General features: G+C 41.1%; 1 protein-coding gene across 1 annotated transcript in view; it reads left to right on the forward strand.

Annotated features, from left to right (window-relative positions):
- Positions 1 to 13,176, forward strand: part of LOC119824718 (ATP-binding cassette sub-family G member 3-like) — a 48,422-nt gene extending 35,246 nt beyond the window's left edge. The window contains exons 15-16 of the mRNA XM_042054147.1: positions 560 to 706; positions 13,002 to 13,176. Of these exons, the coding sequence (XP_041910081.1) occupies positions 560 to 706; positions 13,002 to 13,176 (322 nt within the window). The remainder of the gene's footprint in view (positions 1 to 559; positions 707 to 13,001) is intronic.
- The last annotated feature ends 3,794 nt before the right edge of the window (positions 13,177 to 16,970 follow it).

Below are 16,970 nucleotides of genomic sequence, written 5' to 3' on the forward strand. Positions count from 1 at the left end.
AGCTGACAGCAATCAACTGACTCCTCTCAGAAACTCTTGTTCTCCTCTGGTCCTTGGTTTAGAAATCGATGCTGTATTCCTTTGCCTGACTGTGTGCTGAGTCAGTAGAATTACACAAAGCTTTAGTCTCTTAGAGTGTCTGTGTGTAATTAATAAGCTGAGAATTCTGCTTTGGGAGAAACAAGTCCTTCATCTGTGCCTTTGTCCTTTGAAGAGAGCAGCACTGTAGATTTTAGAAATGAATGACACAGTTAAGACTACAAAGTTGGGTCTTAGTGTGACTCTGAACTTATCCATGTTGACTAAGCCTACTTCCTGTATGCTTTTAAATAGATGTGATAGCTGTGCTTCTTCGGATGGTTTTCGAAATTAACAATGGGACCTCATTCAAGTAGTTTAGGTTGACATAATATATAACAAAATTGTAAGTACATCAGTACAACTATCAACTAAATAAGATAAAGATTTTAGTGAATTACTGGAACAGAGTTTTTAAAAGGAAGGAGCAGTGAATGTACTGAATAAGCTTTGACATTATTTTTGCTGTGTTGAATTACAGATGCACTGGAGAAGAATTCTTGGCAATCCAGGACATTGACTTTTCATCATGGGGCTTCTGGGAGAATCACGTGGCCTTAGCTTGTATAACGATTATCCTCTTATCAATTACCTACGTGGAGTTGTTAGCTTTTTCGAAAAAGAGACTTTTTTTTAAAAAAAAATCAGTCTTCCATTTTCTTTGAATTAAATTGGTCTTAAAATAACTAAAACTTTACCAATGAGTGACCATGTCTGAGGAGCAGAAGGTAGCACTTGAATTTCAGGAGTTTGGCCCACCAGAACTCAAGGCACTGATGGGTGGATTATGGATAGGCAAGGACCTAAGGGCTTTGGTTCCAGAATGTCTCTTGCTACTGCTATTTTTTTGTTGGGTCCCTAGAGGACAGGCATTCACACCCCCACTTGATCTGTTTTGCACTCTTATATTTGGTTGTTCCAAAAACAGGAGCAATCTGTTGTTTTCAGCAATGTTTTTAAGGATGTTTACCCCTAAGCCATGTGAGTTATGGTGATGAGCGTCCTGCTTTTGCTGGCTAGGCCTCCCCTGCTGAAAGCTATATGTACTGTGTGAGAAAGTGGAATAAAGGCTTGTCTGCAGAACCTGAAGTTGTGCTGTGTGTTAATCCTGACATCCCTCACTCAGAAGAACTACAGTCGTGCAGGCATGGCAATTTTTCTCTGGTATTTGCCATGGTATGAATGAGTGTGAAAGGATTCTTACTGCCTAATATAGTGTGATTATCTTATGGAAATATCATGATCTATGAGGCAGTTTTACCTGTGGATTATAATGAAGATGATTTCTTCTTAAGCAGTATTGTTTAATTGAAGTAATAATTTTATAATAATACTGGCAGTTAAAATAGAATTTTGATGATTAAAGGTTTTTACCAAATGTAGTAAGGAATTATGATAGATGTTAGTTTAGTGCGAAAATTAATATAGGTAAATGTAGGAAACAGTGTTGCCCACAGCTCTGATACAGCAGGGACTGGAGAGGATAGAAAAGAGGAACAAGGATTTGTCATAAAACTAGAACTTAAGAGTTTCTCTTACTTCACTCTAGAGGAGTTCCCAGGTATCCATTGAGATGTCCCTAGCTAGTTCCTTGGTCAGCTGAGGAGAGGGAGCCTGAAATGGCCCTTTCCTATAACCATACTGATGAATATCTTGCATATCACCATAGAAGCTTCATCTGGCAATGGATGGAGATAGAGACAGAGACCCACACTGGAGTGCAGGACTGAGCTCTTAAGGCCCAAATGAGGAGCTGAAGGAAGGAGAACATGTGCAAGGAAGTCAGGATTGCGAGGAGTGCACCCACCCACTGAAACCGTGGGGCTGGTTTAATGGGAGCTCACCAAGGCCAGCTGGACTGAGACTGAAAAAGCATGGGATCAAACCGGACTCTCTGAACGTGGCGGACAATGGGGGTTGACTGAGAAGCCAAGGACAATGGCACTGGGTTTTGATCCTACTGCATGTACTGGCTTTGGGGGAGCCTAGTCTGTTTAGAAGTGCACCTTCCTGGACCTAGATGGAGGGGGGAGGACCTTGGACTTCCCGCAAGGGCAGGGAACCCTTACTGCTCCTTGGACTGGAGAGGAAGGGGAAGGGGAGTGGAGGGAGGGGGAGAGTAATGGGAGGTGGGGAGGATGTGGAAATTTTTAATAATAAAAATAATAAAATAAAAAAATAAAAAAGAAGCAAAAAAGAGTTTCTCTTAGGAACTATATAAACTATTGTTTAGGTTAATAATTAAGGAAAACAATTGAGTCCCAGGAGTTTGCTCAATTTTTTTTTGATATTGGGACATGTGTTCTCAGGTTTCAGAGTGCACCATAGCTAAAAGAAAGCTGTAAACAATTGACTTCATCTAACTAGAAAACAAAGAATGTTATGGTTAATTAACATAACAGAACTCTAAAATATGAAAAGTGAACCCAGTAACCCATTTTTTGGCAATAACAAAAAACTACTGCCTAGGTAAGTAGTTATGACTGAAAGGTTCCTTATCTATGAGACATCTGAAAGATAAATGTTAACTCTCTGTGGGTGCTTGGAGATAATTTATTTTTCACCTGAAATACATAGAATGTTTAATCATGTAAGGGAAATGGGAAGCATGTTGTTTCTTACTTGTATACATTGTAATCCAGTTAAAAGTAGAATGCAACCACATTGTCAATTTCATATTGTTTGAAAGATTCTGCTGGGGTGTATAAATTGTAAGGGAAAAAATAGCGAGTAGGAAGTCATCAGGAAGTAGTAGTGAGAAGGAAGTCATCAGGAAGAAGTGAAAAGGAAGTCATCAGGAACAAGTGAGAAGGAAGTCATCAGGAAGTAGTAGTGAGAAGTTAGTCATCAGGAAGAAGTGAGAAGAAAGTCATCAGGAACAAGTGAGTAGGAAGTCATCAGTAAGTAGTAAGAAGGAAGTCATCAGGAAGTAGTGAGAAGGAAATCATCAGGAGGTAGTGAGAAGGAAATCATCAGGAGGTAGTGAGAAGGAAGTCATCAGGAACTAGTGAAGAGGAAATCTTCAGGAAGTAGTGAGAAGGAAGTCATCAGAAAGTTGTGAGAAGGAAATCATCAGGAAAAAGTGAGAAGGAAGTCATGTTCTTCTGTATATGTGTTACTTTTATTGGTTGATGAATAAAGCTGTTTTGACCAATGGCTTAGCAGAGTAAAGCCAGGCAGGAAATCTGAACAGAGATCTATAAAGAGAGTAGGTGGAGTCAAGGAGATGACATGCAGTTGTCAAAGGAGAAAGATTTCAGAACATTACTAGAGAACTATAACCTTGTGGCCATACATTGATTAACAAATATGTTCATTTAAGATATAAGAGCTAGCTAGGAATATGCCTGAACCATTAGCCAAACAGTTTATAATTAATATATGCCTCTGTGTGTTATGTTGGGAATGAACAGCTGCAGGACCTGGCTGGACAAACTTTGCATTTACAGTCATTACTTAAGAAGTGAGAAGATCAGGAATTTAAAGTAATCCTTGGGTAGATTGTATGATGGAGGACTCTCATTGGTTAATAACAAAACTGCCTTGGCTTTAGATAGGTGGAGTAGACAGAACAGAATGCTGGGAAGAAGGCAGTGAGGCAGATGCCTCAGGCAGACACCATGCCTCTCCTCTCCGTGATGGACGCAGGTTAAGGTCTCTCCTGGTAAGCCACCCCTTGTGGTGCTACACAGATTACTAAATATGGCTTAAAGCAAGATGTGAGAATTAGTCAATAAGAAGCTAGAACTAATGGGCCAGGCAGTGTTTAAAAGAATAAAATTTGTGTGTTGTTATTTTGGGGCATACGCTAGCTGGGTGGCCGGGAGCTGGGCGGGAATGCAGCCGGTTGCCTCATTACTACAATTGTATGTTTGAGGCTGCCCTGGGCTGCAAAAGACACACTTCAAAATGAAACAAAAACAAGAAAACCACACGAGTGACCATGGAAACATCTTTGATGAGCTCATTAAATAAGATTTATGGATGGTGTCTTAGAGGTTGTATTACTTTGAAGAAACACCATGACCATAAAGCAAGTTGGGAAGAAAAGGTTTATTTGGCTTATACTTCTATATCATTGTTCATCACTAATGGAAATCAGGACAGAAAGTCAAGCAGGGCAGGAAATTTGAGGCAGGAACTACCACAGAGGCCATGGAGGGGGTTGCTGCTTATTGGTTTGCTCAGCATAGCTTTCTCAGCCTGTTCTCATAGAAGCCAGGATTCTCAATCCTGGGGTAGCCCCATGAGCAGTTTCCGGGCCATCTCCCATTGATCACTAACTAAGAAAATGCCTTACAACTGGATCTTATGAAGGCATTTTCACACCAGAGGCTCCTTCCTCTCTGAAGACTCTGACTTGTGTCAACTTGTCATAACACCAGTCAGGACAGGTAGACACTTCTCTGCGGTGATGTAATGGCTCAGGAGTATTGACTGGGGGTCTTGGCTTTAGATGCTATAAAATGACAGAATTATTGTGATATGAAATGGCTCTCATGACATTTGATCTGAAAAGTCACTTAAGTTTCAGGCTAACTCAGTGGTATAGAATTTGGCAAGAGGCTCTCTCAAGGAATGTTTCAGAGACAAAGATGTTGGGGCCCTGCCTTACAGATGAGTATCTGTAGAAACTGCCTCTTGTAGTCCTTGCCCACTCCCAGATCTGCTTCCAAGATCCTTTGCAGCCCTAGAGATGATAGACTGTGGCTTGGTAGCTGCTATATCTGTACCTTCAAAGTCTTTATTTATCTTGGGTTTTGTTGTCTGAGATTCTGTCCTTCCTGGTACCCACAGTTGTTAGGTCCCAAAGAATCACACAGAAGTCTACATAAGTTATAAACTGATTGGCCCATTAGTTTAGGCTTCTTATTATTTCTTATAATGTATATTAACCCATTATTCTTATCTGTGTTAGCCATATGGCTTGGTACCTTTTTCAGTGGGTCTGGTCACATCTTCCTTCTCCTGTGTCAGGGCAGGACTGCAGAGTGAGCTTCCTGCTTCTCAGAATTCTCCTATTCTCATTGTCCTGACTCTACTTCTTGTCTTGTTGTCCTGCCTATACTTCCTGCCTGGCTAATGGCCAATCAGCATTTATTTAAAACATAATTGACACAATACAGAATTGTCCCACACCACTAACTGCTGCATGGAGCGTGGGCCCTTTGGTCCTGGCCGCCCAGCTAGCTTACACCTGAAAGAAGCACTCAGAAACTGTACTCATTTAAACACTGCCTGGCCCGTTAGCTCTAACTTCTTATTGACTAATTCTTAAATCTTAATTTAACCCATTTCTCTTAATCTGTGTATCGCCACATGACTGTGGCTTACCGGCAAGATTCTTACCAGTGTCCTCCTCAGGCAGGAGACTCTGCCTTTCTTCCCAACATTCAGTTCTGTCTACTCTGCCTACTTAAGTTCTGCCCTATCAGGCCCAAAGCAGTTTCTTTATTCATTAGCCAATGAAAACAACACATAAACAGAAGGAACTCCTACACCAGGGTTTCTATAATTTATATTCATAACTTCTGAAGGTGGCTTGTCCCAGGCAGGGAGCCACGTGGCAGTGGGAGAAAGACAGACTTGGATAGGCATGCTATGCAGGGTGAGGTATTATATGTATTTAGTAGGTTATGGAAGGGAAGGGGAGAAGGGCAGAGAGGCAGAGGGAGGGGGGAGAGGGAGAGAGAGAGAGAGAGAGAGAGAGAGAGAGAGAGAGAGAGAGAGAGAGAGAGAGAGAGAGAGGGGAGAGAGAGAGAGAGAGAGAGAGAGAGAGAGAGAGAGAGAGAGGAGAGAGAGAGAGAGAGAGAGAGAGAGAGGAGAGAAACAGAAGGGGGAAGGAGAGAATGGAAAGAGGCAGAAGCTGCCTCTTTGGGAGAGAGATGGCAAAGAGGAAGGAACTCAGGCTGGAAGATGAAGAGCAGCTTGCCTTGGCAGATGGGGGAGGGAGTGGGTGTGGTTTGTCTCTTAAAGTGACAGGACAGAACATTACATTCCCATCTCTTTTTTATAATAAAAAGGTGGGAGGTTAGGCACCACAGGTTAAAGGAATTGGGGCAGGGGATTCTCAAGACCACTTCCTGCTTATTTGTGGGTATTGTCTTTGGGGAGAACCCGAGAAGGCTGGGTGCTGGTCACATCCTGGCATAGGTGGTCTCTTTGCTACTGTCCAGTGTTTGTGGTATGGAAACGCCTGGTATCTCTTACACCTGTTTAAGATATTGGCAGAACAAAGGACAAAGTTAAGTTAAGGAAAAAAATTTAGGACCAGGGAATTGAGGGGGTGTATCTGACCTATTTAAGGTGGATCCTTCAATTTAGATCCCTGAAACTCACAAGAATTCTTTCAGTATGTGAAAACAGAAGTTTTAGACATATACATTGTATAAACAGTAGCATATTTTGTAAGAATGACTGTGAAAGATAATTTTGTACAATGAAAAGTAATTTTAAGACTATGGAAGGCAGCATGAGAGAGAAATTTGATAACTTGTATTTGTCCTCACACCTTTATAACTTGCAGGTCTTGTATTTGTATTTTACTGAAATTTGTTTGGTGAGGTTGTCTTTTTAAACTGACAAAACCTCTCAGCTGTCAAACTGCATCAGAAATCTTTGAGAAGGATAAAATTTTACTTGAGTTATTGATTTAAAAAGACAGAGAACTTACTTGGTTGTCACCTAGAACTATTCCTCTGGGTCCTCCAGGGTCACTGAAGGTCGTATTTGCCTTCTGCTGTTTAGAGCAGGGCCTGCCAGGCTCCAGAAGATCCTGTAGGCTAAGAAATCTGTAGGAAGACAGGCCTACCTTGACCTGATCAGCTAGGCTGTCGATTCCAGGGATTCTGTCAACATGTGAGATCTTCAGTTTAGATGAAAGGCAGTTTTTCCCAGTGGTCAGCTCTTGGCAGTTGAAGTGAATTGTGGATGGATGTTGTTCTGTGCCCATTTGTCTTCTGTCGTCTTTGGAGGAAGTAGAGTGCAGCTAGGAGCCAAAGTGTCTTTTTGTTATGAAGTTTTTTAATAATTAAATATTTAAATGCCATATTCCCCAGATCTCTGAGCAGTTGAGGGCTGTTTATCAGGTACAGCTACAGTTTAGATTCTACCTGGAGAGTTGGGTCCAAGCTTGACTGTACTTGCTCTCAACATAGCAGGTAAGATTTGCGCTCAAAAAAGACAGAAAGAAAAGGAGACTGCTTGCATAGAAGGTTAATGACAGAACTGACAATGGTAGAGAACATCCAAATATATTTTAGTTGAGGGTTGGATTAAATATAAAGTATTTTTTGTAAGAGACTTAAAAGTACATACCAGTTTAAAACATGAGACTTATTGTTTTTGTAGTCTGAAATGAGATGCAATGAACAGACAGTTATAAAAATGGATCTTCAACAATGCCACATCAGACAGAAGATTGATCTGCAAAATGTACAAAGAACTCAAGAAACTTTATATCAAAAGAACAAATAATCCCATAAAAATGGGGTACAAACCTAAGCAGAGAACTCTCATCAGAGGAATCTAAAATGGCTGAAAGACACTTAAGGAAATGCTTAACATTCTTAGCCATCAGAGAAATGCAAATCAAAGCAACTCTGAGATTCTATCTTACACCTGTCAGAATGGCCAAGATCAAAAACACTGATGACAACTAATGCTGGAGAGGATGTGGGGAAAAGGGAACACTTCTGTGTTGCTGGTGGGAGTGCAAACTGCTAGGCTGTTTTTTGAAATCAGTGTAGTAATTTCTCAGAAAACTAGGAAACAACCTACCTTAAGACCCAGCAATACCACTTGTGGGTATATACCCCAAGGATATTCAATCATAGAACAAGGACTTGTGTTCAAGTACATTCATAGCGGCATTATTTGTCAGAGCCAGAACCTGGAAACAACCTAAGCGCTCTTCAACTGAAAAATGGATAGGGAAAACGTGGTACATTTACACAATGGAGTACCACATAGCAAGAAAAAAAATAATGACATCTTGAAATTTGCAGGCAAAATGGATGGATCTAGAAAACATCATATTGAGTGAGGTAACCCAGAGCCAGAAAGGCAAATAAAATATGTACTCACTAATAAGTGGCCTTTCATAATAAAGCAAAGAAAAACCAGTCTACAATTCACAATCCCAGTGAACCTAGACAACAAAGAGAACCCTAAGAGAGACACTCTCACACTGAGTCTGAGGAATGACCAGGGCTTTCTGATGACCTAGAATGTCTGGTCCACAAGCTCCAGGGATCCCCTGCCTCCCCATCCCACCCTCAGGCTCTTTACCTGGTGCTGGAATCTGAATTCGGGTCCTCATGCTTACAGAGACAGGCCATTGTTCAGCCTGTACTTTCTCTGCATGTATCTTGTACTCCAATGAAAGGGGGAGTAGAATAATCCCCTGGATACTCGACATACCAAGGATGCACTCCTGAAGAAAACCGACTTTCCCTCTCCTGGCAGTCATCACCTGACTGCAGCTCCTCAGCTGAAGGCAGCGGGCTCTTGTGACCCTCCCCCATTCATGCTAGAATGTTAAAAAGACTGACGGAGTATAAAACTGACTTACTTTTCAACATTAACTTTCTGGTCGGTGAAGTGTCCTACACTGCATACTGCACACACTGACTGCAGGTTAACAGTTTATTCTTAGTACCCCCTCCCCTCTTCTTATTCTTTAGGAATAGAGTTCGATATTTAGCTCAGGCACCCATAGCCCAAATTCTCCTACTAAGTTTCTCTGTTATAGGGCTTACAATTGTGAAAAGTGAATTTTTTCTCAATTGGTCTCTTCTGAAACAAAATGAAGCTATAAATCAATTTACATTAACAACGTGGACATTTAAGAAGCAATACCCTCGCCTGTCTTGATCCCCTTGTTTGTCCTTTGTTGTGTTAAGCATATACTCACCTTCTGTTTATTACTCCACCGCTAACCTATTAAAAAAGAAAAAAATACAGAGAGACAGACAGAAAGACGCCTTTGCTTTCCTTTTTTTCTCTTCTGGGGCCTGGATCCCCAACATCCGGTTGATGTGGTCCTGACTTAGGGCTCAGTGCAGACTGGAGGCTTCAGGACAACCTAGTACACGGGAATCCCGATTTACCACCAGGTGGCGCTAGCTCCACTCCTCTCTTCTGGCTCCTCCCAGGCTCACCTTCCTTTCCTGAAGTTCCTGATGCAGGCAAAGGCTGAGGACAAGCTGAACAGCACCCTGAGAGGCTCCTCTTCCCCTGCATCTGACAGCAGTGAGTGTGGGCGCAAGGAATGGCTTTCTTATAGTATAATTAGCACACCTCACCGACTAACAGTGCACAGTTGTGTGGCTATGGGAATATTCAGAGGTGTGCAAGCATATTTCCATACTCTACTCTATTTATTTAATCCAGAGATGCTTTCCCACAGCTTCTCTCGGTATTTTCTGTGTGTGTGTGTGGGGGGGGCGGTTAAGGGCGCCAGGAAGAGGGGAGATTACTAGGGGGAGGTTCAATGTGTGTGGAGATCACAGGATAACTTTTGAAGTCAGTTATTTTCTTCCAACTTATTGAGGTGATCTCTCCTGTACTTTGTTCCATGCTGGGAACTCCAGGGTAGCTGGTCCTTCAGCTTCCAGGTGACCTCCTGTGCTCTGATTACAAAGGTATTCTTTTGATGGTGTTCTTTGACTGAACTCAGATCACCAATCTTGTACAGTCAGCAAGTTTACCTGCAGAGACATCGTGCTGGATCCTGGGTGGTTTTCAGAGCCCTTTTCTTGGTATGTAGTTCAGAGGGTCAAATCCAGAGCCTTGCATATTCTAGGCAAGTGGTCTTGCAGCCCAGTGGGATTTTAAATATAAACGCATTTCATCTACAAATAGGGTAATTTGACTTCTTCTTTATCTGTTTGTAACACTCTTTTTTTCCTCTTATTTTATTTCTCTGAAGATCCAAGCTCTGTATTAAATAATAGATGAGAAATGGTCACTCTTGGGTCTATCCTGCATTTAGAGAAACTGATTTAAGTTATTCCCTATTCAATATATTGCTGTTGGTAGGATTATCACAGTGCCTTTCTTGTGTGTAGATAGGTGTAAGTTTTTTTCTTCCTGGTTTGTTCAGGGCTGTTAATCAAGAATGAGCTTAGTTTTTTAAGGACTTCCCCCATCTATTGAGATTATGATATCATACTTATCCCTGATCATGTTATGTGCTGAATTTCTTTTACTAATTTGCATATGCTGGACCATGCTTGCAAAAAACACAGTGTTCTCTCATCATGTGTTTCTGTGCTCTCTCTTGCTGTTGACTTTTTCTATAATTCCATTATGATCTGATAGGATAAAGGAAATTACCTTTTCGATTTGTTAAGAGTTTGTGATGGAGTGTTCCAGTTATTAACATGTAGTTATCTTTATTTTTTTCTAACTTTGGCTGGATACCTGCTTTGTCAGGCAGGAGTGCAGCTTTCTGGTCTGTCTGTTGGAAATAGTTTCCATCCTTTCACTTTCAGACTTCGTATGCGTGGCCAGCGAGTTGAGTTTCCCGCTGCAGCAAACAATTCGTTATTGTTTTCTGCTTTTCAATTCAGCCTGCCAGTTCCATCTTTTACTCCAGAATTGAGACCAGTTATATTTAGGTTACTGTTAAAATGTTTGTACTGGCTGGGCGGTGGTGGCGCAGCCTTTTATACCAGCACTCAGGAGACAGAGACAGGTAGATCTCTGTGAGTTCAAGGCCAGCCTGGTCTACAAGAGCTAGCTCCAGGACAGGCACCAAAGCTACAGAGAAACCCTATCTCGAAAAAAAAAAGTTTGTACTGAATGAAATCCTATAATTTGGTGGGTTCTTTCCACCTTCTGATTCTCTGATTTGGCTTCAATTGCTATGTGATATTTTCTTTCTCTCTCATCTTAGATGTTTGCTGGCTTACTGGCACTTTGCTTTTGATTGTGTGATAAAACATCATGATCAAAAGCTATTTGGGGAGGCAAAGGTTTATTGGCTTACATCCTACATCACAAACCACCACTGAAAAAAGCCAAGGCAAGAACTGAATCAGAGACCATGGAGAAATAATGGCTTACTAGTTGCTTCTCATGGCTTGCTCAGCCTGCTTTCTTAACCATCTGAAGACCCCAAAGTGGACTGGGCCCTCCTACATCAATCATCAATCAAGAAAATGCCCCACAGACTTGCCAATCTGATGCACCTGAAGATTCTTCTTCCCAGCATGTGTCATGCTGACAAAAGCTAACCACACACGTCCTGAGGTACTGCTGTTGATGCCTTAGAATTATAGGAGTTATTTTCTCCCGAGCTCTTGTGATCCTAGCTTCCTGTCTTCTTCCCTTGTGTTTTTATTTTCCTGTGAGTATCTTCTTCACTGCTGCCTCCGTGGTCATGCATTGCTTTAGCTGTGTTCATCTTGAAGGACTTTATAAAGGATAAATTTGCATGTAGTCACATTGGTTGTCCATTGTTTTCTTTGAGGACTCAAAATACACAGTTGCACACCCTGGCCTTTAGCCTTTCTGTCAAGGAACATGCTGTTTTTCTGATTGGTTTTCCAATCTGGTACATGCTAATAACTTGGTTCATCTCTGTAATAATTTCCAGTATTCTTTTCTTGTTCTGTACTCTCTGAATTTTACCAACAGTGTGATATAACAAGATTATTTTCTGGTCCTATCTATGTGGTAGTCTAAATTACCTCTGTACATGGATGTCCTAATCTCTCAATAGATACAGGGTATTTTAGGGTTTCGCTTGAAGGAATAGGTTTTCTTTTTCTTTAGTCTCTATTTCAGCATTCTATTCAGATAAAATATTCCTGTTTGGTCTGTCATGTCCTTGGCGGTCATCATAAATTTTCTTTATTCCTCTCAAATAAAGAGAAATGTAATAACTCATTAACCTTGTATTTGAAGTCCTGGTAATTTTATATTTCAGTTAATTTAGTCTGTGGGTGGTGGTTTCTCCTGAATTTTTGAAAGTTTATCTGCAAACTTTTCCAACATTTACATTTTTAAAATTTCTCTGTTTATTGCACATATCCTATATTGTTTTTCTTATTTCTTTCAGCTGTCTATCTTTTTGAACATGCAATCCTTTTTAACTAAACCTCCTGAATAATTTCTTCAGCACTCTATCCAAATAAATATGTTTGAATTCAGTTGCTGAAATTATGATCTTTTCAGAAAGTTTTGTTTCCTATATTCTTGTGTTTTGTTGCTGTGTTTTGTACACCTGTGGGAAAGAATATGGTTTGCACACTGATGTGAGGATTTGTACTGGAAGCTTCTTTCTACAGAGATCACTGGTCAGAGTGCAGAATAAACCACAGTAACAATACCGGAGCCAACTTCCCACAATAATCATAAAGGGAATAATGAAATAATGGACAGGAGGTGGTGATGCACAACCTTAATCCCAGTACTTGGGAGGCAGAAGCAGGGGGATCTCTTAGTTTGAGACCATCCTCGTCTATGGAGTGAGTTCAAGGACATTCAGGGCTACAGAGAGAAACCCTGTCTCAAATAAACAACAACAACAACAACAACTAAAATGTATAGGAAGTAAAGTTAGGAAAAAGAAAAGGAGAATAAGAGAAAAGAGCAAGACCTTAAAATCAGTGTAGAAACAAAATACCATTCACACTAAAGACCTCCCGCCTTTGTATAGTCTTCTCCATGGCTATTGCCAGGGGTTTTGTGCCAGGTAGGTTCTTCTGTTTGTGGGTTTTTCTAAACAAAGAAGTGTCTCCTGGATGCTTTGGAGAAGTGGGGATGGCAAACAGAACATGGAGTTCTACGATGGAGAGAAAATCTGGGACTTGAGCTGTTTGCCTAAGCATTTTCAGATCCTGTGCAGCAGCAAACCACCATGCAATGAGGAAGAAGCTGTGGAAATTGAGTAATCATTTTACTTGTGTTCACAGTTCTCAACCCCTGTCTGCTGCACACAAACTGAACCATGAGTCAGTTTCAGAAACCAAAGAGTCTGCCAGGCACCTGCTCAGAACTCTTGGGCTCATCAGTCATCCAGAGAAGCCATGTCATTCTTGTTACAGGAGACAGGGCTGCCTGTCCTCAGGCCTCCACAGCCTGAGCTAGGAGTGTGTCTCAGTCCATCCCTCCTGCACTACTGTCCCTCATGGCTGCCTACCCACCAGTGCATCCCAGGGCACCATGACATGTGCTAGATGATTTTGGATCCCCACTGTAGCTCAAACTCAGAGAATAAAAGCTCTGGGTTATAGTACTGTGATTGATGGAGTGTGTAGAGCTTGGGCTATGTCCATCTGTGTTCCTTTGTATTACATAGGACAGGGGTTTTTAGAGTGGGCCTTTCCCTGAGTGACTCCATTTATACAGAAGTGATTTGCTTCATTTTGAAAGCAAATACTGAGGCAAAATGACCCTGCATCTTATGTGTGCAAGTGTCCATCACAGGCAGTAAGACATGGATTGATAAATAACTCATTAATGCAAACAATACAAACAAATTATTCCTATCTGGTTGTCATGCAGGAGGAGACAGTGTCAGGTCAAATATCTGCAGTGGAACAGTCTATTTCCACACTATGGATGTGTGTTATTCTCATTGGTTAATAAAAATCTGACAGGCCAGTAGTTGGGCAGGAAGTTATGCCAGAAAGTCAAACTGAGAATGATGGGAAGAAGGAAGGAAGAGTCAGGAGAGAAGCCTGGCAAGCAAGCAGGATGTGAAAAAAATGAGGTAACAAGTCATGAGCCACATGGCAAAGCATAAATAGAAATATGGGTTAATTTGAGTGAAAGAGCTACTAACAAGTCTGAACTATCAACTGAGCAATTATAATTCATATTCAGCCTCTGAGTCAGTTATTTGGGACTGGGCAGTGGGGACAGAAAGTATCCATTTACCCATGCTGGAGTGTAACATGAAGGCCTGCTTCTTGGAGTTTCTGTCCTGCCCTTTTTCCACAGCTGATAAGCCTCAAAGAAAATCACACAGAGAGTCTACATTAGGTTATAAACTGACTGGCCCTTTAGCTCAGGCTTCTTATTAGCTCTTGTAGCTTATATTAACCCATTATTCTTATCTATGTTAGCCATATGGCTCAGTACCTTTATCAGTGGGGCAGCTCACATTCTGCTGGGAGGAATGGGCTTTCTTTTTCCCAGAATTCTCCTGCTCTCCTTGCCCCGCCTCTACTTCCTTCTGGTTGACCCACCTATACTTCCTGCCTGGCCAATCAGCATTTATTTAAAATATGATTGACAGAATGCAGAAAATTCTCCTGCAGCACTCCTCTCCTTTTTTTAAACAAAGGAAAATATCCATAGTCCATTTTTGGGGAATGTGGGCATAGTATTCCAGGCTACTTCCTGCTGGTTGGGGGCGCTGTTAATCTTATGGGGACCTAAAGAAAATTTAGAGTTATGATCAAGTCCTGACTGGAGTATCCTATGAGTCTTGATCATCTCAGGCAGCAGTCTTGAACTTGTTCTGGATGAAGGACTCAGACATCTGGGCCATCTATTCCTGCCAGAGATTTCTCAGGTGGTCTTCCTTGATCAAACCTGATTTTTCTTAACTCTGAATAAATCCAGAGCCTCTTGTTTTCTGTGGAAACAAAAGCAAAACCTCTTCTCCAAGGTAACATACCTTTTGACTTCAATTTTGAAGTTAAGGTATTTTCAAAATACCTATCTTGGATTAATTCAGGAGCATTTATAAGTAAAAATCTTTTAGCAGCCATTGCTCCTTCTCATCAGCATTCAAACAATTCAAAGAGAGCATAATAACATATAGTATCAAGATTTTCTGTGTATTTTTCATCTTTACGTGGCTTTATTTTAACCTCTATTTCTTTTATTTTTACTTTTAACTTTTGGATTTTTGAGACAGGTTCTTTGTGTATCTTTGTCCTGGAACTCCCTCTGTAAACCAGGCTGTCTTTGAACTCACAGAGATCCACTTGCCTCTGCCTCCCAAGTGTTGGGATTAAAGTTGTGTGTTACCACGCCTTGAACTCACAGAGAACTGTCTGCCTCTGCCTCCCAGGCATTGGGATTAAAGGTGTGTGCTACCACACCTTGAAGTCACAGAGGTCAGTCTACCTTTCTCCCAAGTGTTGGGATTAAAGGTGTGTACCATATCCAACTACTCTCTTTCTTTTTTATTTTAAGGACTTTATCCCTTTTTTTAAGCCTGCATATATTTTTAACACACTGTAAACCATTTAGAAGTTTTTTCTTTGAATCTCTCTTTACTGTATAACTCTCTTTTACTGATATGTGAGTCTTTAAGGAAAGGATTAAAGCCGTGGCTTTGACAGCTGGATCCAGCCCATTCCTTAGCTTTCTGTGATTCCAGCCTCATGGTGGAGGTACCGTCTGTAGCCAAGTTTATTGCCACAACTCTATGGCATTTCAAGGTCTCTGCCAGTGAACAAGCTGCAGCAGTGTGCTCACAAACCACATTCAAATGCTCCATAGTCGGACTTCCTGCCTGAAAAAGTCAGAGTTTGCCCTGGCAGAATGGCCCAAAAAGCCAACATTTTAAAACAGCACAGATTTTTTCCTGCTATAGCTGAAAACCAAAAAGCATTCAGTTGGCTTTTCATCAACACTATGTAAGTGTTTTGTGGCAGGACCTCTTAAAAGAGCTGCAAGGTTTTGCAGCTAAAGCTGAGTCAGGAAACTTCTCATAGATGAGTGCACTTGCCTCTAGTAAGCAGAGCAAACCTGAGAAATTGCTGCTTCCAAGAAAACATGCTTTACTCTATTCTTTTCTGTCCAGAATTCCTTCCCAAGCTCGGTCAGGCTTTATGTGGATACAGTTGTCCACATGTTGGTGCCATTCTGTAACATTGGAGTTAAGGTTCAGAAGAGCAATAGCTTCCTCCTGCCAGCCTGTTGTCACCCAGGCATCCAGGCATCTGTTTCACCTTGCAGTTGTTGCCTGGCCTCACACATGCTGAACATGCACTGACCTATGCTCTCAGGCCCAGGCCCATGTTTCTCCATGTGATGTCATCTGCATTTTCTCCCATCACAGGTGATCTTGTATAGAACTTCAGACCCTTTTGTCAAGTCCTGCAGATGCCTTATGCTCCTTTGTACCTCTCTTTCTTTCCAACTTGGAGCTTCTTTTTCCATATGATAGTTCTCATTTATAATGGATTTCATTTCAGTATCAGTTGTGTTACTTGTTAATTTATAGTGTTTAAATGCTTGCTAAATGCCTTTATTGAAATCTTAATTATGATTGTTCTTAAAATAGATTTTGCATCTTGTGAAGAGATCTGTAATGATGTGGGAGATTTGAAATAACCAAAAATAGTCCTTTTAGAATAAATCAGTTTTAATAAAAGAAGAAAGAGGGGCACACTAACAAAGCCAAAGCTCCAATGAAGCAGAGAATCAAGCGGGAAAAAACAGGGGTGTCTCTCCCCAACCTGGTTCTTTTTAAAGGTACCTTTCTCCCCTGGGGCAGCCACACCCCTGAACACAGGGATTGGGCCAGCTGCCCCAACATCTCCCCCTTTTGTCTAAATAAGGCAGATTCAGAAACCAAATACAACTATATACAATGGGAATAGATCATATAAAATTACAAGAAGCAAACAATATTAGGCGAGGAACATATAACAAAAATTTTACTAAACATTCTACTTCAGGAAGTCTAAATAATGTAGAAGGTAGCTACAATTATCTAATCTTCAACCCCATCAAAGATCTGAGAAGGGAAGTAATATTACTAAAGCAACCAGGAAGCACAAACGAGAAACTTCCAAAATGTGCAACAGATGACAGAGACAACTGACTACCTGGGCAACCACACGAAATCTTGTTAGCAATGTTGAGGCAACCAACTTTGGCTGAGGCCTAACACAACCTGACATACCATTATTCAACAG

The sequence above is a fragment of the Arvicola amphibius genome, chromosome 1, assembly GCF_903992535.2.
Source record: "Arvicola amphibius chromosome 1, mArvAmp1.2, whole genome shotgun sequence".
Lineage (NCBI taxonomy): Eukaryota > Metazoa > Chordata > Mammalia > Rodentia > Cricetidae > Arvicola > Arvicola amphibius.